This window comes from Mytilus galloprovincialis, chromosome 4 (genome assembly GCF_965363235.1).
Source record: "Mytilus galloprovincialis chromosome 4, xbMytGall1.hap1.1, whole genome shotgun sequence".
NCBI classification, from domain to species: Eukaryota; Metazoa; Mollusca; class Bivalvia; order Mytilida; family Mytilidae; genus Mytilus; species Mytilus galloprovincialis.
In genome coordinates, this window is record NC_134841.1 from 87980764 (window position 1) to 88007528 (window position 26765).

The following is a 26765-nucleotide window of genomic DNA, read 5'->3' on the forward strand; positions in this document are numbered from 1 at the left end:
ACTTGTTTTCATTTCTAAAAGCACATTTTTTTTTATCTAATTATTTTATATTTTAAATGTTTTCTTTGATTTTTTAAGAAAAAAGGAGCCAGGCCACAATTAAAAATATTTCAGTTTGCCCAAACACGACCCATGATGACTGGGTGTGGGTAGGTAGGTAGGCAAATTCTTTTTTTTTTTTTTTTTTTTATCCGAATTTGCATGAAAATATTAAAAGATCTTAAAACAGTATATCTTTTTTTTCTCTGTCAAACCTTTGTAGAGACAACCAAAAGCCATAAATTTAAAACCTCTAACGTGACAGTACCCAAATTGCACCTATTTTGACAGTTTTTTCACCTACGTTTTTTTATGATCAAGAAAAAAATGTCCATACTGTGTTTATTTTGTAGCCCTGTCCTTCTTCATTGTATAGGTACACCAATTTAATTTTGAATCCATATAGAGTCATAAAAAAAATGGGTTTGAATCAACCTCCAAACTATCCATGATTCTGTAATGAGGAGTACCCAAATTGCATCCATGCTTAAATTCACATTGTCAAAAGTCTAATAACCGAGCTTTTGTTTAATTTCTTCAAATATTTTGAACAATATGATATAAGTCCATGCTTACTCTTCATATTTTACAAAATGGATACTTATAATATATTGTATTTGCTAATTTTAAAAAGATGACGTTTTGATGACGTCGCATGGTGACGTTTTCGTACATTTTTCTTTTTCAGTAAACAGTCCATCTGTTGATAAATACTGTGAACGTTTTGTGTATATCTAAATATGTTTACCATGTTGAAAGACGTACATAGTATCAAATCATAAAAATACAAATTGTTTAGTCTCTAGGAAATCTTTGAATCCTAGAGATTGCTATTTTTTCTAAATAGGTGCAATTTGGGTACTCTGTGCAATTTGGGTACCCTTACGTTATAAATAAATTAGTCTACTATATGATTTGTATCCTGAGATGTTTATTACCCTGACAATTGCTAACTGTGTGAAAGGGCTGTTGGATTTGTGAAGTGATTTTCAACAGTTCCATCAACACGATGTTTGTGTAAAAAAAATATCAGCTGATTATGTAATGATTAAATTTGTTTGCAGTTTTTAAATCCTATTTCTATTAAAATAGATTAAATGTCCTAAAATATTTATATGAATTATTATCTTCCATCCTTAGTTTGTGTCTTTTTTATGTTTTGAAAACAAATTTATATTTTACATTATCACACAGGTAAACTAATTTGGCTATAAATAGATCAAAGCATGTTCTGTAGAATCTCCAAACTAAAAACGTATTTGTTATAATTTTATTTCTTTAAATAATCAAGTTTAAATTTTTGAAAATAATCATTATTGATAAAATATAATTGCAGAAAGTTAACGTTTTCTGAAGACTTTATTTTTAGGTCATGGTTCTAGAGGCTTCCTCACAAATTGTATAAAAATCCAATATGGCGTCCATAACATGTTTTTACTTTTGCACATGTGAAAAAATATTTCTGACAAAAGTCAGATTTCTCTTGTCAAAAGGGATTTATATTTATATTGCAATAAATTATTCACAAGGAGTTACATTCAGTTAAGATTATATTTCTGATTCTGTGAGTAATTATAAGTTTTATCAAATTCTCCCAAACAGCAACCATACTGACTGTCTAATGAGACACATTAAATTTGAACTATTTGAATAAAAGGGCATCTAATTTACATGACAAAGGAAGATTATAATTAAAGACAACAATTTATCAAGAACTAATTCCTTTTTATTCAGTAAAAACAAAATCTTCTTGCAAGATTGTAAATTCGCAACTTCCAGATCCATTTCCTGTCAGAATAACATTGAAAATATTCGATTGCACATGGTTTTGAACAAATCTACCTGAATATTCTTGTCAGATATTCGATAACACAATGAAATTAACATTGAGCATAAAGGTAAGGGTTTGGTAGTACAAACAACTACAGCGTAAAAAAACTGTGCTACTTCACATGTTTTACTTCTTTACGTTCGTTAAATCAGAAGATAAAAACAGAGAACATCGAATATCGATTAACTGCGTCTCTTATACGCTTTCTTTTAATCTTATTCACAGTTACTTTCAAACGCAAAGACGACAAACATTAAGTTTTGTACGATGACAAAGCGGACCCAAAATAAATCCGGAAAAAAAATTCTTTCAAGACGTCAAAAAAAGAATTTGAGTCGGCGGGTTTATTTTGGGTCGGTCGCGTTTGGGCAAACATACAATCTTTTTATTTTGGCCCCAGATACGGTTACACTGTGACTGTGTTTGCAGATTGGAAGACAGTGTACTTATGTAAATACCTTTGATTGTTTTAAATATGCTCAATTACACATTACATTGAATTACTTTCACAATTATAATTGCTTACAAATTTATCAGTTCACAATTACATTTATAATTACCCCAGGTCTGATTTGTATTGCTCAAAGTTATGTGACTAAATTATCTGAAGGAAATTAGACAAAAACTTGAGTATTGATTTCACCAAAAAAATTGCCAACCCTTATTTTCATTACACAAATAATCAGGAACCTGATGTTCAGTAGTTGTCATTTGTTGATGTGGTTCATATAATTGTGATGTCTTGTTTTTGTCTAGCCTTCGATTTTTGTTGAAAAAGCCAGACATAGGAATCCTACATTCCTTCATCAGCATCAGCAGCGACATCCACAAATATTCACTCTGTGGTTAAAGTTTTTGAAATTCCTGTTTTCCCGTATTAATCTTATAAATGGACTTAGTTTTAGTGCCAGGAAACATTATCAGATTATCTTCACTCTGTGGTTAAAGTTTTTGAAATTCTGATATATTTCTTAAACTATCCTGGATTTGTACCAAACTTGGACAGAAGCTTGTTTGTGATCCTAAGATAGTATCCAGAAGTAAAAATTTAAAAAAAATATTTTAAAAATTAAAAAAATTTCTGAATTTTACTTATAATTGGAATTAGTTTTTTTGCCAGGAAACTTTACATTCACTCTGTGGTTTGAGTTTTTAAAATTCAACTATCCTGGATGTGTACCAAACTTGGACAGAAGCTTGTTTATCATGTTTAAGATCATTAGATTATAATATCCAGCAGTAAATTTGTTAAAAAAAAAATTTCATTTTTTTCCAAATTTTACTTATAAATGAACTTAGTTTTTCTTTCTGCCAGTTAACATTACATTCACTGTACATGCTCTATGGTTAAAGTTCTTAAGAAAAATTCCTTCATTTTTATTGAACCTACATTTAACAGCAAAAGTAGGCAAGACACTGTGTTACAATGTTTTTATATAGATAAGACTGTTGTTTTTCCCGTTTAAATGGTTTAAAGGGGCCCTTAATACATTTTATAACATGCTGTTTGGTGTGAGCCAAGGCTCTGTGTTGAAGACCATGCTTTGACCTATAATGGTTTTTCTTTAACAAATTGTGAGTTGGTTGGATAGTTGTCTCATTGGCACTCATACAACATGTTATATCTATGAACATGATAAAGTTAAAACAGTGAAAAAGAATAAGTCATACATTGTAATTAATATAAAGAAAAGGTGAGCTAATATTAAATACAACTTGATACTCACCTAGATTTGCATCAATTTTATGAGATCTTTTGCAATGCTGTTTGTAGCCCATCCTTGTTGTAAATGACTTGGGACATAATTTACAACTGAATGTCATTTTTGATACAGAAGGAGTCGATACTTCTACTTTTGGTTTGATAGTTTTCTTTTTAGGAGACGTTATATCATCATTTTGTTCAGAAAATTTTTTTTCTGTTTCTTTTTTGCCTGGTGATGTTTTGATATCTTGTTTCCCTGTCTTTTTAGTAATCACTGCCTTTACTGGAGACAAGATATTTTGCTTAGCAGTCTCTTTTTTGCCAGGAGATATTTTTCTATCACCACCTTCGTCCACACAAATTGATATTTTAGAATTTGATATAGCACTATCACTTGCAGGACTGGCATGTGATGTCATTTTATTTCTGGTTGAAGCACTGTTTTCTGTAGTTGGAGTTATTACTTTTGAATTAGCACTAAAATTTCTTGAAACAGAAGGCGTCTCATTTTTTGAGGTAGTACTTTTTGATCGATTACTTTTTTCTCCGGACGGTGTTTTACTTCTAGATCGAACATGTTTGTCACCATCACATTTATCTAATAATTGCTGTGGTCGTCCCCCAGATAAAGAGCGACTTCTTGAATGAACTTTTTTAGTTGATGTTAAAATACACTTTTCATCGAACTGGACTTTACTTGCACTTTTACCAGGTTCAAGTTTAATTTTCAAATGAATATTGTCAACTGGTAAACATTTATTTGTGACCTTTAAACCCTTATCCAACTGTATTTTACTCTTTTGACTAGAACATTTTGTAGGCGATAAACTTCTTGCTCTTGGAGAAGGATTTTTCTTGTCAGACTTTTGCGTCATACTTTCACTTTGTTTCTTTTTTATGTTTGTCACACCAACTTTCTCTTCTTTCTTTATTGAACTTTTAGTACAGCTTACTCCTGGTACAGATCCTTTTTTAGACTTTTTAGTCGACTCCTTTTTTTGACTAGATACTTTTGTTTTAGATTTCGCACACCCAGAATCAGCAGATAGTGAACGTCCATGTATTGAGGATATTTTACATGGTTTTGATGATGGAGATGGTTTTTCTGTTACTTCACCACCTGAAATAATATAATTCAAAAACATATATGTGATAATATTAGGAGTTCATATGACACCATGCCCTTCTCATATTAACCCATTTCCATGTTCAGTGTCAGAACTGTGAAATCTGGGTAAAAATTTGTCTTAAAATTAAAAAAATTTAAATCATAAAAATCATGGGTTCTATATATATATATATGCAAAATATGTATGAAGCAAAGTGAATAATCTGATTTTAATCAGTTTTTAAAATGTTTATGAGTGATTTTAGAGAATCAGTGCACAACAAGTCAACAACAAAAATATTCATCAGAAATTGTAAATAACAAAATTCTGTGCAACTTGGCAGTTATCCTGTATTTAAAAGATATTAATTATATTTTACTGATATTTTTTTCCTGTATTACTGCCTAGCACCTTGAATTTTGAGATGATGCATACTGAAGGTATTGTACAAAATCACAACAAATCATGTGTACGCCAAGATGTATTTCAGAGAAAAGACGGCATAAAGGACAACTAGGTTATGGTTCCACTCTTGTAAGTTCCAAAGGTAGATATTTTAAGTCAATAGTATTATGTATAAAAAGACTGTTCTCATAAAAAGACAGTCAATGTATCCTTTAATTTTGTTATAAAAACTAGAGGCTCTAAAGAGCCTGTATCGCTCACCTGACTCTACTTGAGTTTTAGAAATCATATAAAAAAGGATAAAATTTGGCTACAAAGTAACAACACTTGGCCAGCACCTCATTAGGAAAGAACCATTTATGCTGTTTGGTTTCACTCAATTCAGTGGTTCTCTAGAAGAGGACTTTTGTATGCATTTCCCTTGGGTCCTATGTTAAACTAAGCCAAGACGCCCGCTGGCACCCATCTTGGATGATGGATCCACTACAAAGTAACAACACTTGGTCAACACCTCATAAGGAACATTCATGCCATGTTGGTTTATTCCATTCAGTGGTTCTTTAAAAGAAGTCATTTGTATGCATTTCCCATAGGGACCTATGTTAAACTAAGTCCCCCGAAACGCCCATCTTGGATGATGGATAAGCTACAAAGAAACAACACTTGGTCAGAACCTTATAAGAAACATTCATTATGTAAAAAGTTAACGCCGACGACGGATGACGGATGCCAAGTGTACTGTTGTATTTTTTAGAATACTGAATTGATACATGTGATATGGAATAGATATATCAGCTTGAATGAGAGTTTTTTTTTTGTTACTTTTTTGTCTGAAGAGACAATCCCATTATAAAATATACATGATATAAGTACAGATAAAATCTATGTTCCTATAAAAAGTTATGCTAAGAAATATATATAGACACTCACCATGTTTGATTATATGGTGCCTCTTCATATTATCAGCTCGTGAGAAAGATTTTTCACAATCAGGACAACTGAATGGAGCTACAATTAATGTTAAAATAAAAATTGGACACAACAATGATGATACATGAATGCTATGTTCTCATCATAATCATAAGAATTTATTGGAGAAATATACCATTAACAGTCATTTCACTCGCAAAGTACACTAAGTGGAACAGAAGAATCTGTTTTGATAGCCTATCATTTTGACACATAAACATGTAACTACAAAAATGTAACTTATTTCATAAATGGAATATCAATGAATATATTCAGCAGAGAGACTTTTCCAAATCAAAGTGATCTAAAATAGCTATTGGAAAGATTAGAAAAATTGTGTGTATAATTTTAATTCATATTTTACACTTCCCGTGAACCCTGATCATGATCTAACAAATAGGGTACACATGTTACATGGCAACTCAGTTCAACACGATCTGCTAAGATCTTCCAAAGCACCTGAGAATAGATCACCCCTAGTTTTTGGTGGAGTTTATGTTGCTTAGTCTTTAGTTTTCAATGTTGTTTATTTTGTACTATTATTTGTCTGTTTGTGTTTTTCTTTTTTAGCCATGGCTTTGCCATTTTATTTTCTATCTATGAGTTTGAATGTCCCTCCGGTATCTTTGCCACTCTTATATATTTCTGCAAAAGGATCATAACAACTTTTCTTACCAAAGCTTCAGATCTTTTATTACATAAATAATTTTCACAATTTTATTGATTTATTCTTCTTCAAATATTCCATGTTGCATGTGAAAGGCAATTAGCAAAATTGTGTAACAACAGGAGATTTCAAAATAAGAACCAACTAGAGGCTCTAAAGAGCCTGTGTTGCTCACCTTAGTCTATGTGTGTATCAGACAAAGGACATAGATGGATTCCTGACAAAATTGTGTTTTGGTGATGGTCATGTGTTGGTAGATCTTACTTTACTGAACATTCTTGCTGCTTACAATTATCTGTATCTATAATGAACTTGGCCCAGTAGTTTCAGAGGAAAAACTTTTGTGAAAATTTACAAAAATTTACAAAGTTTATGAAAATTGTTAAAAATTTACTATAAAGGGCAATAACTCCTTAAGGTTCAATTAACCATTTTGGTCATTTGACTTATTTTTAGGTCTTACTTTATTGTACATTATTGCTGTTTACAGTTTATCTCTATCTATAACAATATTCAAGTTATAAACCAAAAACAGCAAAATTTCCTTAAAATTACCAATTCAGGGCCAGCAATCTAACAACGGGTTGTTCAATTCATGTGAAAATTTCAGGGCAGATAGATCTTGACCTAATAAACAATTTTACTCCATGACAGATTTGCTCTAAATGCTTTGGTTTCAGAGATATAAGTAAAAATTTACATTTTACCCCTAAGTTCGATTTTTAGCCATGCCGCTATCTTGGTTGGTTGACACGGTCATCAGACACATTTTTTAAACTAGATAACCTAATGATGATTGTGGCCAAGGCCAAGTTGTTTCAGAGGAGAAGATTTTTGCAAAAGTTTACAGATGACGAACGCCAAATGATGAGAAAAGCTGACTTGGCCCTTTGGGCCAGGTTAGCTAAATGCAGCAAACATAGAAATAAATGAAAGCAGCGCTCACTGGTCTTTTCTGACCGTGATTTTGTAATGAACACATTTTATATTATACTTTCTGTACTGCCTTGCATCAAGTTCATGAAGTTTAAGGCCACAAGAGATTCAATAAAAATCAAATAATAACTGACCTTTACCACACCGCAGTTCATGCTTTTTCAGTTGTTTATAGCTGACAAACATTTCTTGACAATAACTGCAGACCCTTCTTTCAACATTTACGATCACTTGACTGTCTTCCATGCTGGAAATAGGACGTATTTCTGAAAGACACAAGTTTGTTATAGAATCTAGATAACCTAAAAATGATTCAGCTTATATTTGGTTTAATTTGGTTTAGTGCTTTCAGAGGAGAAGATTTTTTAAAAGTTAAAATACATGATAAACAAATTGTTTAAAATGTCCTTAAAGGACATGGGGTCCATTGACCATTTTAGTCAAAACTTTTTTTTTTAAATACATTTTTTGTAGCATATACTACATGTATTTTCTAGCCAGGCCATAACCTTTTTGTAACTACACAAGTTTGTCTGTACTACCTTATTACTTTGATGTATGTGTAAGAAAAAATTTCATGGTGTAAAACAGAAGCCATATACAAAGTTTTAATCGATTCTGAAGGAACAAAAATCTTGATTCTTATTTTTATCTCCTTCAGATGTATTGAATGATACTATTTGTGTAAGGCTTAAATTAAAATATTGTTTGTTTGCAGTTTACCGACCGACCCTTGAAAATCCTCCCGACTGTGAAAATTTTATTGCTTTAAATTTAAAGAAATTTTTTTTAATACTTCTATTGACGCGATCCGGAACTTTGGGTCCTTTCCGGAAATGATTTAAAGTCTGGGTCAATTACGCATTTCAAGTTCGGTTTTTCTTAGCTTCCCGTCAAGCGTTCATGTGACCATTTAATGATAAAGCACATGGAAATTGTTTACAGGTATCCACGAAGTCACGGAGGAGTACTTTACGCTGTCGTCTCGTGTCAATTTTAAGACAAATAACAAACAAAAAAGTTTATTAGTAAACTGTTTATACAGATTCAGGCACATGTAAAGATGTGTGATGATGTCATTGTAGGTGATGCAGCGGATATTAACTTCGATATTTTTTTGGTAGGGGTGTGCCATTTTTGCCTCAAAAACGTACCCATTTTAATATAACATTCACTGAAATTCAGTACCTATAGTTATATAAATATTTAAGAAAGAATGACCTATACTTATATACAATATTTAAAATATGACCCATTGCTTATATAAGCACTAACTCAGCATCACTCATAATTCATAAATATACCACAGGGGCGGATGCAGGAATTTTCGAAAAGGGGGGTGCTAACCCAGGCCCTGGAGGGCAAAGGGGGGGTGCAAAACATATGTCCAGATACAAATGCATTGATCGGCAAAAATAAAGGGGGGGTGCGCACCCGGAACCCCCCCCTGGATCCGCCACTGTACCAGCTAACCTTAAGTTTTTATACGACCGCAAATTTTGAAAAAATTTTCGTCGTATATTGCTATCACATTGGCGTCGGCGTCGTCGTCGTCGTCGTCCGGCGTCCGAATACTTTTAGTTTTCGCACTCTAACTGTAGTAAAAGTGAATAGAAATCTATGAAATTTTAACACAAGGTTTATGACCATAAAAGGAAGGTTGGTATTGATTTTGGGAGTTTTGGTCACAACATTTTAGGAATTAGGGGCCAAAAAGGGCCCAAATAAGCATTTTCTTGGTTTTCGCACCATAACTTTAGTTTAAGTTAATAGAAATCTATGAAATTTTGACACAAGGTTTATGACCACAAAAGAAAGATTGGGATTGATTTTGGGAGTTTTGGTTTCAATAGTTTAGGAATAAGGGGCCAATAAAGGGCCCAAATAAGCATTTTTCTTGGTTTTTGCACAATAACCTTAGGTTAAGTAAATAGAAATCTATGAAATTTAAACACAATGTTTATGACCACAAAAGGAAGGTTGGTATTGATTTTGGGAGTTTTGGACCCAACAGTTTAGGAATTAGGGGCCAAAAAGGGACCCAAATAAGCATTTTTCTTGGTTTTCGCACCATAACGTTAGTATAAGTAAATACAAATCTATGAAATTTAAACACAAGGCTTATGACCATAAAAGGAAGGTTGGTATTGATTTTGGGAGTTTTGGTCCCAACAGTTTAGGAAAAAGGGGCCCAAAGGGTCCAAAATTAAACTTTGTTTGATTTCATCAAAATTGAATAATTGGGGTTCTTTGATATGCCGAATCTAACTGTATATGTAGATTCTCAACTTTTGGTCCCGTTTTCAAATTGGTCTACATTAAGGTCCAAAGGGTCCAAAATTAAACTTTGTTTGATTTCATCAAAAATTGAATCCTTGGGGTTCTTTGATATGCCAAATCTAACTGTGTATGTAGATTCTTCATTTTTGGTCCTGTTTTCAAATTTCAAATTCTACATTAAAGTCCAAAGGGTCCAAAATTAAACTAAGTTTGATTTTAACAAAAATTGAATTCTTGGGCCTCTTTGATATGCTGAATCTAAACATGTACTTAGATTTTTGATTATGGGCCCAGTTTTCAAGTTGGTCCAAATCAGGATCTAAAATTATTATATTAAGTATTGTGCAATAGCAAGTCTTTTCAATTGCACAGTATTGTGCAATGGCAAGAAATATCTAATTGCACAATATTGTGAAATAGCAAATTTTTTTTAATTAGAGTTATCTTTCTTTGTCCAGAATAGTAAGCAAGAAATATCCTATTGCACAATATTGTGCAATAGCAAGAATTTTTTTTAATTGGAGTTATCTTTCTTTGTCCAGAATCAACTTAAATCTTTGTTATATACAATATACAATGTATATACACTTTTTACTACCAACTGATAAATTTAAATAATCTTTACCATTGAGTGATAACAAGCAGTTTTTTTACATCTTAATATTTTATGATGTATTTAAATGAGTAGTTATTGTTGCAAACTCCATTAGAAATTTGAATTGATATCAGTTTTGAAAAAGGGAAACGGGGATGTGAAAAAAAAGGGGGGGGGGGTTAAATTTTTCTCATTTCAGATTTCATAAATAAAAAGAAAATTTCTTCAAACATTTTTTTGAGAGGATTAATATTCAACAGCATAGTGAATTGCTCAAAGGCAAAAAAAAACCTTTTAAGTTCATTAGACCACATTCATTCTGTGTCAGAAACCTATGCTGTGTCAACTATTTAATTTTAGATTTAAAAAGTTTGAAGAAGAAATCTTTAATTGATTTGTAAAATCTTGGCATTTGTTTTGTGTAAAAAAAAACCATGTAATGTCAAAAATTTGATCACAATCCAAATTCAGAGCTGTATCATGCTTGAATGTTTTGTCCATACTTGCCCCAACTGTTCAGGGTTCGACCTCTGCGGTCGTATAAAGCTGCGCCCTGCGGAGCACCTGGTTATATATGAATACAGAATCTGTGGAGCCTGACTTTATGGAACCAATTTCAGTGGTTAAATAATTCGACAGCAGCTTGAAGTATGGCATATTTTCTACAAATCGTTGTGAAGATGACAAAGATGAAACCACTCCTCCGTGACTTAAATCTTCATAGATATCTGTAAACACGCCTGTACGGAGGAAGGGCTCATTTGAAATGTTAATGGATATAGATCATGCCAAATCAATAAGAAGCAACCCTAACTACACAAAGATGTAGAGAAAATGAATGGTTAGCTTGAAAAATAAATATACTCTCTCTATATTAAATCTATCTTCGATTGCAATGAGTATGCTCCTTTAGGATAAGGGGGGCTGCCCCACTCATTGCAATTATTCTCTTTCTTACAATATTAAATATACCCAAACTGTGTGGCCTGTGTGAATTCAATTAAAACATGTCCTTAGGAGCTATGCTGCCAATTTTTTTTTATGCATTAAAAACATTTCAGTACAGACCATTTACTTTTAATGGGGTGCTATGGATTTCGTCCCAAACTTTAGATTTCTTTGGTTTTCATTAAAGCCTGGCAAAAATATAACCTTATCACATATAATTAAATATTGTTAGAAATATGAAAACAGTCGAATGTCTTATAAATACTTTTTTTTCAAGTTGCCTTTTTTTCAATTGAGGAAGATTCAATGGTTATTTTTTTTTATTATTAAAAATACACTCTTTAATACATTGTCTTATAAATCTTTAATATCTACATTTTTCTGATGAAAATACTCTACTCATGAAAACATTCTAGTCAAGAAGCATACATGTCTGAATATATTTCTTTAAAACAGTTCTAGTCATAATGAAATTCCTTGTTTATAAGTGTTCCCGTATTTAATAATTATACCATATTTTATGTTATAAATTGGATAATGACACTATGTTAAAGTTTCAGTTTTGGTTAAAAAGTTTTTATCTGAAAATGCCTGTTCATTTGATGTTGGTTTTCAGCATGTCCAGTGTTTGTTGTTTTAAAATGTTTTTTTTTTCTTCACAAGAAACTTGGTTAAGTGTAACTGCTTGTTTAAACTGTATTTTGGCTGATAAAATAAAATATTTTCCCTACCTACCGACCCTTCAGTCTGAAGGTACAGTCGGAAAACTGCAAACAAACATATTTTTAAGGTTGGCCTAAAATCCCTTGTTGCAGTTGTGGAAGACCACCATAGATGGTTAAGGAGGCTCCAGGGTATAAAAATTTCAGAAAAAAAAATAAACATTTGTTTTTCATTACAAATTTTATTTATTACCTTTAGTAGTTCTTACTTTATCATATGGTACAAAAATCATTTAAAATGTATATATTGAAAGTTTCAAATTATCTCCCTTTGGTGGAAAAATGCCATTTATGGCATTTAAATTGAAATATCTTTTTAAATTTATCAGTGACCTAGCCTATATGTTTTATATAATTTCCAAATGAGCTGTACTTAAAACTATAAACTATTGTAAAACTTGAGTGATTTCTGTAATAAATTTCTTTTTTTTTTCAATATTACATTTTATTTCTCCTATTAGTTCAGAAAAAAAGTACCTTTACAAAAATGTATGCTTCTTTCGAAGGCAGATTGTGAGCGCAATCGAACGGTGACCCCATTTTTTAAAATTTTATTTTTCTATTTATAACTATAAGATAAATATGGAGAAATCTTACATCAAATAAAAAAATTGATTTAGACTCATGGCCGCTTAAATCATTTTTTTAACGCAATTCCTTCCTAGTTATGTGTTTAAGACTATTATTTTTCCACAAGTAAAAAAATTAAACCTAACAGGAGTCTTATCTAGTGAGAAGTTATTATGTTTTAACTTTATACCAATATTATACTTATCCAGCAAAAAGTTATCTTATAATGTTAACGTTTTAAAATATTTCCAAAGGTGACGACACATTTACCCAGCTTCTGGGGGAGGCAAATATATTTGTTGAGATATTTAACTCCCAAACAAATCAGTAACAGATTATGTGAAGTGTTTATTACTGGGCAATTATTTTAAAACACATCAATCCATGCCCCAGCTGGGTTCATTATCTTTAATGATTTATTTTAATAATAGGTTTAAACACTGTTAAATTTAATCATTGAATTGATAAATTTCAACTTTCCAGAGGCAAGTTTTCTACAAAGGTGAACTATAATTTTTCATAATAAGAATCATGCATTTATATACCTACCGATTGTATCTAAAATGGAATAAGCTGCTACAATTTTCATGAATGGACATTAATCTCACCCATTTCAACAATCATTACTAATGACCTTTACATGCAAAATTGTCCTTATATACCTTAAAACATCTAAAACTATATGAAGTCAGACAAATTTATACCTATTGAACAATCCGTGGTACAAGTTTATAACATATAAAAACAAAACATGCAAATGCATTTACAAGCAAAAGTGTGGGAAGTCCCTAGATTAATATCATTAAAGTTAGATGACAGATATCTGCACAGGAACAGGGTTTGGTCTACTATCAACAAAAGTTTTCTAAATTAAGGATGTCTGCTTGTCATGTTTTGGATTTTTTGTCAGATTTTCAGAATCATCTGGTTTTATCCATTTGAATGCCTTAAAAAAATTCACCATGAACCCCCATTTTTCTTTTTATAAATCTTTTACATGTATAATCATAAGTCATTTGTAAAAGTCTTATAAAATTTTATTTATTTTTTAATAGTATTTGAGAACTTTAACTGGTCAATGATAAAGCAGTGAAAAATCAAGAGAGAACATTTTCCCACCAAAATTCCAATGGCTAATATCTCGAAAACAAGCACATTGACCCCTATATTTTTTTTGCTTTTTTTATTCTCAATTTATTCCCCATCATTACATACTAGTTTTATGAAAAGTTATTTATTTTGATACTGAGCAGCGAACATCCTTAAAGTGTTATGTCGCTGCATATACCAGTTAGCACCATTGAAGGTTACATTCCTTCAACTATAAAGTTTAATCGTTTCTGTAATTCTGTAATGATAACATCGAAAAGTTCTGTCAAAGGCTAAGGGTAAGCCCAAGTATAAAACTATAAATCAGACATATTAGTCAGTATAGTTTTTATTTCATAACAGTTGGCAGGCATGTACTAAAAGGTGGAGTGGAGTGTAGGAGTGGAGTCATGGAGTGAAATATACTTATTGAGTTAACATATCCAAGTTAAAAATCATTTATAAATGTTTGTTTTTTTAAATTGCAGCACACAATGATTTTATATTATTTCATTTGACATATATGATTATTCATCAAAGTTGGATAATGTTCTGGGTAGCATTTTATGACAGCTAATTAGATAATGTTGTTTATCAAGTAATTTATTTTACTGTCCTGAATTGTAGTGTATATCTAAAAAGAAGGGGGATGCAAAGGCCCAGTAACCTATGCAGATCAAATTAATTTTGGAGCAGCTACATGTAACAATTTCAAAACTTTTAAATTACACATAGTGCTTTTTGTCCCTTCGGAGGTTTCTAGTGAAAGAAAATGCTCAACTAATAATATTTGCTTTATTTCACTATGGATTAAAACATCTTTGAATTCAAACTGAGGATCCTTTTTTCTTGCAGTCATCATGAAAATATGTGTTTTGTAGAGAAACAGACTGTTTCAAGATTTTAGATCTTTAACTTAAATACATTCTATGATCATATCTTTCTGTTTATCTGTAAATGATTGTCTACAGCTGTATCATTTTCTTTTTATTCCAGCTATGAAAGCAAGATGGAATTGTTATTTAGTTAAATCATTTCTTTGAACTTCAGTGTCTTGTCTTTAAAATTATTTACACCAGAATTTTGTTAACTATGGTAAAATCGCTGAATTAAAGGAATCTATCATTTAACATTGATCTTATTTTATTTGTTTTAATATTGTTTGGAGATATAACTTTAAAAAATGCCCATCACACATCGAAGATGAATTATATTACTATAATGAACATGAATGCAGTTGGATGCTGTTGAAACATTTATTCTATGATTTTTATAGCTACACATGTATACAAAAATATCTTGTAAACTCCATGCATTAACTCTGAGACTCCACTCAAAAACTTCAACACTCCAATACACCTTTTAGTACATGCCCAGTTGGCAGGTATTAATTATCTCTAAGTCTTATCTTATGGAAATAAATAAAATCACTAAAGTAAATACTGTCAAATTTTCAGTCCTAACAATGACAAAGTTTTATGGTAACACTGCATCTGAGGAAATCTTAAGGTGTCAGTTGGGAAAGGTCAGGTGGTCCTCCCTGTGAAATCAATCAAACTGGTATATGTACATGGTCAATGCTAGAGAGATCTGTATTCAAACTTCCAATTAAAAGACGGTGATCACATATCATGTGGGTTATTATAATACTTAACACTGTCTTGAGATCTTTATTCGAGTCATTCAGCAATTATGGAAACCCACAATAAAGAACAGAGCCCATAACTACAATATTTATAATATGTAAGCATAATCATAAACTGTGAGATACAGTTCAATTACTATAATCTGCATAGTGATTTTAGAATATTTTTATGAATGAACAAGAGCCTCTTCACCTCTCAAAATTAATCAAAGAGCTGAATAATCTGAGGGGAAAGACAGCCCTTGTTTTGATTTTTTTTTTTTTTTTTTGGGGGGGGGGGAGGGGGGGTTATCTTTTAATAGTCTTCATAAAAAGAATGAAAAAAGAACAGCTAGAACATGTAGAAAGGTTGACAATATTGAAATCAATTGTTGTTTAATGTAATTTTGTTTCCTTAGTTTAGGATTCAATTTGGTCCATGGAGAGATCTGCATCTTCTAAATCTAAACATTCAATTAAAGTTGATAGTAAATTATCTAAAATTCAACTGAATTCTGTCATTAAAAAACAACTACACTATTTTTTGAAATCTTAAATTTGTACCACTGAACTGCAGGCTATGGTCATTTTCCATTTTTTGTGACAGTACTGTAAGATTTTTAAATTTTTTTCTAAAGAAAGTTAGGACTGAAAAATCTATTCAGTTTTAATTTTCTATTGATAAAGTTCCCAGTTTCAACTCTCATCACAGGGATACAGGTCTTAATAAAAAACAATATAATCCTACATTTTGAAATATTTGTAAATTTCACGAATATATAGGTTTAAACTACAAAATGCAACATTTTTAATTTAATTTTTTTTTTTTAACCATTACAATGATTATGTTGGTACTCAAAATTAAGTTTTAATGGAACACTACTTATCATATACTAAATGTTGCATTTCAAGTGTTCAGATACTTTAACTTTCATTTTAGTGGATAATTACTCATCAATTAAGGTGCTCCTGAATTGGAGGAAGATTCTCAAAACAGAATTATACAGAAACAATGAATAAATTCGTTTCTCTCCTGCCCCAATCTCATGTATCCCCACGATTTTTGTTTATTTTGAAAGTTGTTGACCTACAAATTAAAGTATTGCCTGTTTAAATCATCAACAGCAAACATAATTATGTTTAAATTTAACAAATAGTAATTTTTAATTTGTGCACTATCTCTGAGAATGATTTAAATAACCAGTGAAGGATTATGGATATCCCTGCTTCTGCGTAGTGTGGCATTCCCACAATGACGTCACTATTAAATATAATGTAGGTTGGATATATTTAGAATATCTTGACATACTGATTTTTCCGGATTATAAAAGAAACGTAAATAGTGTAAAGGAGAGCTCAAGATACGATAATTTCGCGAGAAACAGTAGGGAAATGTGTAAAAAAGTGTTTAAACTCAATCTATTCATTTGTGTGTCTGTCTCATTCTCACCAATTTCAGTAAGATTTGTTGGGGGTTTTCCACACTATACAAACAAAATGAATGACGTGAGGGAATGTCACTCTGGTCCACCCCATAGGGGATTGACGGCTTGAAGCCGTCTTTCCCCAAAAAAATCAAATTTAACATTTAACCGTATGTGGTATAATTTAGTCAAATTTTCAACAAGTCCACAACTGACATGCATAATATGATTCAATATTTTGATGAAATGCCTTAAAACAAAATCACAGGTATAAAAATACACCTTTTCACTCAAACTTCCATATTCTTTGATAAGTCAGATGGTTGTCCCCTTAATCATGTTAATTACAAAAATACATGGACAAGAACATGTTGAAACTTCACAAACCAACTGTTGCTTTTCAACAGTTTTAATTTATTTTTTTCATTAGAAATCATATAAAGGATTTTTAGAATGACAAACAAGGAATCAGTTATATACCATCACATGAAAGCCATTGCTTTATCAAAAACTCCTAGAAAAGAGTTTAGGGGAATTGATAACAAGATGGGGACAAGTAATAAGGTTAATAACTTTTTACAAACTCAAAATAATATTATGAATAAGGCCAAAATTAAATAAAATTCTTCACTTCGTGAAACCTTTGTACGACTGCAAAGGTCAAACAATGAACAGATGGGGCAAGTTTGGACACAAATGCAATATCCAATCTTGGTAATGTCTGATTTGTTTTGGATTGTGATCAAATTTTTGACAAAATAAAGGTTTCCGACACAAAATAAATATGGTCAAAGATCTGAAAAATCTATTGTCTAAAACTGTACAATTGAAGATTTCATCATTTGTTCATCTTGAAATTAAAAAAAAAGTGAAATTTCAAAAATTAAAATTCAATAAAATATGAATCCCCTTCAAAAAAATTATAACCTCCTCCCCCCCCCCCCCCCTTATTAAAGTAGTTACTCTCAAACTCAATCTCAGCCTTCCCTTTACGGTATTAGATCCTTGTAGTATAATTTTAGAGAGGTCCATACACTTGAACACAAGTTATCGTCTGGAAAAATGCTTGTTTTGGCTCCTCTAAGGCAATATTCCGGCGTGTTTGGGGCAATTACCCCCGAACTTAATCCCAGCCTTTCCTTTGTGATATGGAACCTTGTGGTACAATTTTGGAGGGATCCATACACACAAATTATTGATGGGAAACAACAGAAATGCAAATTTTTTGCCCCTTTTTGGCCCATAATTCCTACACAAAAAGTTTTCCGACAGACCAGCAATGATGCTGCCAACAACAACATGATACATTTGTAGCTTTATACAAACCAAAAAAATGTTTGTCGTCATATAAAAACAGTTGCATTGGGATTCCTGATGCCCAATCTGAACTACTCAGCAATTTCACAAAAATATCAAAGAAGGCCCAGTTGTTCATACTGATCTGTGTCAATGGCTGAGAAAATTACTGAGGCTTTCTTTTTGTACAGGCAGAGCTCTAGATAAGAATTCACAAATTGGGTTTTTTACCCACCATTTTTTTTTACGTAATTGGGTGATAAAGATTTTTAATTGCATTATCAATTTCAGTTCACCCCCCAAGCAAATCTCAAATTGGGTTTTTAACCACTAAGCTCAGAGGCAGATTTAGGGGGCCCGGGCCCCCTCTTTTTGGGAAAAAATTTGGTTGCTTACATGTATATTGGGAATCATTGAAACGTGACTGGATCAGTCAGTGGGCCCCCACTTCTGAAAATTTCTGGATCCGCCACTGAAGCTCCTTTATGTATTGGGTTTTTTCATCAACACAATATTGAATATTCAGGCATGTTATAATCACATTATATCAACCTTAGATGTTTTTCCATGTAATTAAATATGTGCTAGCTGTTTTATATAGTTTATTCACTGATGAGCAATTGTACATTTTATTTATGTCCCGTTTTAAATGTTCTTCTTGTTTTTTATTTTCTCACAACTTATATAAACTGCAGCTGGTGTCACTAGTTGGACAGTAACTAATTACCTTTCTAAATCCCAAATGATCACCCTACAGTTTAGTCAGGTTAGGCGTGGGCCGGCTAAGTGTTTAGATTTTTATGTGAAATTTAGGCCACACTAATTTAATTTCTTGTTCTACGGATTTTTGGACTCCAAAATTTGGGGCGAGCGAGCGATTTGAAAATTTTAATAAAAAAATATTTAATTTACAAATTTTTGAGGCGACGCTTGAAAAGTAAAGGCGAGCGATTATATTTTTTTTTTGTAAACATAAAATAGTAGGTTTTGACAATATTAAAGCTTGATTTATCACTTGTACTTTGACATTTCTTTAATTTCTGAAGTATTTTTTCCCTGTTCACCAAGAAATAATTAAATCTGGTATATGTATGTGTGACTGACAATGAGACAATTCTCCATCCAAGTCAAAATCAGTTTGGGGACAACCCCTTAATGTTATAAATATCCCTTTTACATATTTTATGAGGGATCAATATAAGTTATAATATATTTGTTTGTACAAAAGGGCTCATATTTTCTCGAAGAACTATATATCTATCTTGTATTAAATGGTCAAAACATGTCCAAGAATTTTGTAATATTCCTGGACTTTAACCATGTTAATACATTTACTTTATCATTTTAATATTATTCAAAAAAAGTGGACCCCTCTTTTAGAAAAACTTGTTTAAAATATGATGTAACTCTCCTCTTTTTGAGTACAAAATTCTAAGTTTTCAAAGGTTTTGTATAGAAGAACTATACAAATCCTTGGTATTTCTATTTTCTTTTCTACATCAGTAAAATGACCCCTTGTCTGAGGGAGGGTTGTTCTCAACCTGAAAACAAACACAGGTCAAAGTACGGCCTTTTACACAGGGCTTTGATACAGACCAAACAGCAGGCTATAAAGGACCCCAAAGTTATTAGCGTACACAATTCGAACGATGTAATTTATATATCATGTATATCCAAACCGGAAAATACCAATGAACAAACGATAAAGTGCTAAACGACAGGCCCCTCAATCAATCAGGACAGGTGCATAAACATGCAGCGGCTATGGATAGTTTTGTTTCGCCAGCATACAATATAATTGCAATTGAAGGCAAATCCTTCAGAAGTTCTTTGTACTTTATTCTAAGGTTCTAACAGTCAACATTTTTTCATAGGGAATATTAGTAAGAGGGAAAGTAACCAATTTTTTGTTCTTTACAGGTATTTCCACTGAACATTATAAATTCATTTCGGAGCACTCTCGCTTTGGATAAATAGGTTTCATGCTGAAACAAATATTCTCACAGATATTTACAAAGTGTGGTGGGGTGCTTTTATGTTTAAAATCGTTATATACAGATTAGACTGTGATTTTAAAAACAAATGTTGATATCTTTTTATAATATTTACAACTAAAAAAACGGTGCGGGAAATGGAAATGATTACATTTCCGGATGCGGGAAGCGGGAAAATAAAAAAAATAAAAAAATTCTGTTTTGAAAAAAATAGGTGCGGGCGGGTCCGTCGAACAAGGATTCAAATTGGTGTGGCCTTAGATACTATTAGAAAGTTTTGCCAGTACTTTCACCTATTTGCCAGACCTACTTTTAAAAAAAAAATAATAAGTAGTTCCCAGATTTGAGATATACCTTTCATTTTTCCAACTGATTTCATTTTTGACGTAACCCCATGTTTATCTTAAGCTTTCTAGCAATGTTCTCGTTAAGGTATGCAAACACGCACGTGCGTTTGATTGATGCTTCATAAAAACACTAGCTGAGTTTTGTTATTATCATAACTTTCCCTAAGCTATCAAGAAGAAAGAAGATGAAAACATGCGGACATTAACTTTCGTTTTAAATTATTGTATGCTATGATAAGTCCCGAGCAATTCGAAAAAAAATGACAACATGACACACGCTAATTGGATAAATGCAGAGAAGATCGAAATGTTTTCGTATTTACGTGTACCTGTTGAGCAATGAAAATTCCAACAGGGACCCATTTCATCTACTTGATGCAGGGCTCTATTTTTAGAACGATAGGACATTTCCAATTATAAATATTCTAAAATAGACCGTAATCAGATAAGGGTAAATAACGCAAACGATAGCGAGTAAAAGCATTAAGAACTCATGGTTTTGGCATATAATTGGGTTTTCCTTTGAATTCATGGGTTATTGAACCCTGCAATGGGCAATTGCATATTGGGTTTTTAGTTATTTTTATTGCGTGATCACGCAAATATGCAGCTTATCTGGAGCTCTGTAATAGTCAGTTATACTGCATAAATAGACTGAATAGAATAAGAAATATCATTTGTTAACAGATACATGTATCAATAAAAATTTAACACATTTCATGTCATTATATTCTCTCTTTGATTTTCAAAGAGAGAATATAAGTAATTGGTTGTGGCAATACAAATATTTTGCAAATTTTTCAACAAACTTAAACAAACCCACTTAAACAAATTCTGTTCAAATGATAAACATTATGCAACTAGACAACGAATAAAAATAAAAAATCAGGGTAAATTGACCTAGGGCAAACATGCACGAGGGCAACCAGGGACTGGGGTGAATGCGAATCAGGGCGAACACGAATCAGGGCAAACGACTTGGGACGATTCAACTTGGTCTTGGGGCCAGATCGACATGACTGGCCAAGTAGTTCCAACAGGTCAGGAATAACCACCAATTGGTGGATTATACCTCAATTGACGTATAATCCACCAATTGACGTATAATGGTATAGACCAATTGGTGTATAATTCTTTGTTTTTCAAAAGAAATTATTCTATCAAAATGGAGCATTGTTTTCTTAAAACCATATCATGGTATGAAAACTTGTCAAACATTCCTAGTTTAGTATAGTGACATAACATATTGCATTTAATCAATAATTGTATTTGCAGTTTCTTCTATTGTTATCTTGTCAATTCTTGATTGGCAAATTTATCTGTAATCATCTGTCAATGGACATCATTACTGTTTGCAGTCATGCGATCATGAGTACAACTCCACAGGTGAATGGAGCTCTTTGTTAATACTTGACTTTCATTATTAAAAGTCAATCATGGTCAATAGTACAAATGTTTCAACAAAAGAATTGCTGTACACATGCATTCTCAAGAGATGCAGCAGGCTTTGACAAAACTGAAACTTTCAGAGGACTCAATAAGGGTCATAAAATAGGTTGCAAGTTGCAAAATCATGCTCCTATCGCACACTAGCATTTTATTACAAAAAAATTGCATTATACGTCAATTGGTCTATACCAATATACCTCAATTGGTGGATTATACGTCAATTGAGGTATAATCCATCAATTGGTGGTTATTCCTGACCTGTCCAACCTGGTGCATATAAATGCAATAGTGCAAATTAAGCGATGTTTGTCAGTTCTCAAGCGTAGGGTTGTTGACTGATTGCGTGAATAATATTTTGCTGCACTTACTGTCAGTGACAGTCACAGTGTCACTTTTTTTATCGTAGTTAGGAAAATTGAGTGCCAGTTGCAGAAGAGCTTCGTCAATTTTACGATATTCCCATGGTCTGAAACTAGTTCGTGCGCTCATTATACCTAAATCATAAATGCATATATTTTCTTCCTTGACGCAGCTTCGTCGTCTTTTCACTGACTTGGATTTGTTTATCGAACATTGTGTCAAAAGTTTACGTTTTCGCCATATGCTAAAGCATGGAACTCTGGGTATTTCCCGCGAAAATAACTGTTTCTTTTTACAATCAGCAATGGGAGTAAACGTAAAACAGAAACCAGGAACCGTTCACTAGTAAAACGTAATCCTAAAAGGATTTGTACTGATTCCGGGATTAGCCTATAGTGCTATTCAAATCCTTTTTTAAATAACGTGTGAATCAATGTTTTGGTAGACTGACACTCTTTCAAAATAAAACTAGACTGTTATATATATAGACCCTATATTGATTTTAAAATAAAAAATAAAGATACACCATGGTCATATCAAGGATTTTTATAGTAAAAATAAAATCATGCTATCATCTAAAATAGGACATATCTATTGGTCCCCAAATATGATACTTTGGTGTAAAATATAAAAGTCAAAGTTTATCACATAAATATTTCCAGGAACATATATATTGATTAGATTAACAAGAGACATATAATACAATTTCTTATGCATTATATTTCTCTGGATATACTGTTTCCAGATAATAGAACTTGAACGAATAAAACACATGATGTATATAGTTGTCTAACTATACTGTGACAAATCCTTGCACAAACTCTCATGACGCCTGATACTTTGTTAGAGTTGGCAAAACTGTTAAACAGGTGGTCTGAGTTGATTTTAAAACAGTACATACAAAAAAAACCAGATAAAACAAATTCAACATAGACTTTTTTTTAATTTTTAACAAAGTTTTATATAACTTAAATTGACGAAGCAATGATAAGTACAAAAAATTTGAATTCACCGTGACAATACATAGTATTATGATCATGATAAAAAGAGTAAAAATACTATTTTTTTGTAAATTGACTGACTGATTTCTTATAATCAAATTAAACAACTTTGACTGGTCTGGTTCAGGTAATTTGTAGAAAATTGTAGCATTGAGATACGTGACCAAAGAGGTAAACACACAAGGTCTTAGTTTAAACGTATTTATTTATAGTGGATTGGGAAACAAGTTATTGTAACTTATATTATTCCCTTTCCACTTTGCGGGTCACGGCAAGTGCTGCCTTGTAGCGGCACTCGTGATTAGCTTGCTCTTTGTCGAACTTCTATACAAGGGTTTCTTTAACGTGCAAGAGGTATGGCTCTCTCTTAACTTGGGTCAGCCATGTATAGTCCCCTTCCGCCGGGCTATCAGCGTTTCCTTTTAAGACCATACTCGCAAATGGTGTCAAGGTTAGGGCCGAAAATTCAGTCCCTAAAATTTTCATCACGGAACGGGAATCAACCAGGAACCTTTGTGTTAGTAGTCCGATGTACTAACCACAAAACCACGGCTCTCTATTTCTTGAAATACAAGAAGTAGTTGGTTCTGTATAACTAAGTTTATTCTTCAGATACCAGAAGGGAAAGTGTTCATGTTTCTTATTAGTTGTCCCAATAAAAGTATGCTCATCTTTTCACCGTGACAACACCTTGTTCTTACAATAGAACAAAATTTACAATAAAAAAAGGTAATCTAGATTCAAAACAAAAGTGAGTTATATGGAGCAAAGACAGCTATGAATAGTTTGATTGGTTGATTTTGGTTAGTTTTACTTGACATAGAGTTCGTGCATTTAGATTACTGAATTAGTTTGATGTTTGCTTAACTTCCAGTGACAAATATTTCATGTATGTTGTGACGAAATCAATTTAAAAATAAATCCAATCATGCTGAGCTAAGACATGTAAAAGATTGACCTGAATGAAAGAAATGAATGTTGACTTTCACTAGAAAAGAGGGTACATTTGACAGACACAGAACAGGCATCCGTTGGACCCTTGAAAGATCGATCTCCCTACACGAGGCATCACATCCAATGGCCCAATATAGAAAGGATAGTCATTTATATATCGCACACAGCCAACAGATTCTCGTATACACTTAGGGTTTTTCTGTCGAATGTGCGAAGTCAATATTTCTATACACTAGTTAGCCCTTAGATTAGAATATTTTTAACAGAATTCACGGGTATTAAAAAATCACCATATTATACTAGGCAGTGTTTATGAAAAGATCACAATATATTTTAAGGCCGTATATATTAACAGATTATCATACAATTCAGTCAGTATATTAACAAATCGCCATATATACATATGGTAGTGCATATCAATAGATAAACATGCAAGGCTATGTATAATGTATATTGACAGCATATCATACAAGGCAGTGTATTATATATATATATATAAACAGATTACCATACACATGATATAATACAGTATATTCAAAACAGATTACCATACAAGGCAGTGTATATTAACAGATTACCATACAATCAGTGTATATTATACCATATAAGACAATGTATATTAACACATTACTCTACAATGCAGTGTATATTAACAGATTACCATACAAGGCAGTGTATAATGTATACTAACAGATTACCATACAAGGCAGTGTATATTAACATATTACCATACAAGGCAGTGTATAATGTATAATAACAGATAACCATACAATGCAGACCTCAATGCAGTGTATATCAACAGAAGGCAATACAATGCAGTGTATAATGTATACTAACAGATTACCATACAAGGCAGTGTATATTAACATATTACCATACAAGGCAGTGTATAATGTATAATAACAGATAACCATACAATGCAGACCTCAATGCAGTGTATATCAACAGAAGGCAATACAATGCAGTGTATAATGTATATTAACAGATAACCATACAATGCAGTGTATATTAACAGAAGGCAATACAATGCAGTGCATAATGTATATTAACAGATAACCATACAAGGCAGTGTATACTAACAGATTACCATAAAAGACAGTGTATGGTTGTGAAACAAAGATAAGTCTATCATCATCTTCACTGCGTAAGGAGATAATTGTGTTTTTACCATCCGATAGATTATAAAAACATTATGATATTCAGTCAAAAGATGTAAATTAACCTATGCATACTTCTGTTAATTGGACATAATTCAGTATATAGAAGTATATTTTACTTGTTAAAACTCTAAACTTTTATGTTGTTGAGTTCATTTATAATCATAAAATTATTTGCTCTGTTATTCAAAATACTTTCAGTGGCTCAGTTTTTACGATAATTTCAGTAATGGTATATCTTATTCTATGTACTATGTCATAAATTCAGGCATTCTGGAAACTGTCTCCTTTCAATATATCAAGGTATTGTGTTAAATCAGGAACATATATAGATATACTGTTCCCAGGTTAAATGCCTCAAAAGAATTAGTCAGTTTATATAAAATGTCTGAATCTTACAGGGTATTTCGAAAATGACTTAACCTTTTTTTTTTATATCATCGTGCTTATAAAAGCATCTGCTTACTTTCACGGTCGTGTGTGTGGTCACGTTAAGTTATAGCGCTTCATTGTGTATTGTTGGAACTTAATTATTGCATGCTTGTTTCGTATTGTATTGATAAGTGATTAAATTCATAAATTCATTTTTAGCCTATATATCTAACACGAACATCTCGTTACTCTTATTGGCAGCGTTTTACAGTGACTTGACTTAGTGTTGCTCTCCACCAATTGCAACTTATTCAAAATTCTGACCAAATTGCAATTTGTTTTATTAAACCAAATTTTTCAACTGGACAGAGTATTGAACAAATTATTTAGTCAAAATGTGATAAAATAAAACATACTTACAATCCTATCTCCTATAAGACTATAACTGAGGGGGAGGACAGGGGTAAGGTAGACAGGGAGAAAGGGTGTAGGAGAAAGGAGAAAGGGGGTGGGAGAAAGGAGAAAGGGGGTAGGAGAAAGGAGAGGAAGTTTGGAGAAAGGAGAAAAAGTTGGAAAAAGGAGAAAAAATAAAATATCTCTCCTTTTAAAAAAATTTCTAATATTTCAAGACAAAATATGTCAAAAGCAGATGTTTTATTTTAATGGGAGAAAGGAGAACGGGGGTAGGAGAAAGGAGAAGAGGGGTGGGAGAAGGGAGAAGGGTAACCCCCTGTCCTCCCCCTCATAACTCCACTTTAATGAAGTTGTGACAAAAGTAGTCTATCAGTTTGTATAGCTATATTATAGTCATTTCCATGCTGAAGGAACTGTTATTATTTTGAATTGCTATAAAAATGTCCAATATATGTTTCATATAGTTTTTCTTTCTAAAAGAATTCTATATTCATAAGAATCAGATATC

General features: G+C 32.0%; 1 protein-coding gene across 8 annotated transcripts in view; it reads right to left on the reverse strand.

Moving 5' to 3' along the window:
• LOC143073300 (uncharacterized) overlaps positions 1 to 22636 on the reverse strand; it is an 82478-nt gene extending 59842 nt beyond the window's left edge. For 7 of the 8 annotated variants that reach the window (XM_076248728.1, XM_076248725.1, XM_076248727.1 and 4 more), the window contains exons 1-4: positions 22368 to 22636; positions 7796 to 7927; positions 6020 to 6097; positions 3598 to 4695 (exon numbers count right to left, since the gene is read on the reverse strand). In XM_076248728.1, the coding sequence (XP_076104843.1) occupies positions 3598 to 4695; positions 6020 to 6097; positions 7796 to 7927; positions 22368 to 22488 (1429 nt within the window). In that variant the 5' untranslated portion in view covers positions 22489 to 22636. The remainder of the gene's footprint in view (positions 1 to 3597; positions 4696 to 6019; positions 6098 to 7795; positions 7928 to 22367) is intronic. The other variant, XM_076248726.1, reaches the window with a different exon arrangement.
• Positions 22637 to 26765: the final 4129 nt, after the last annotated feature.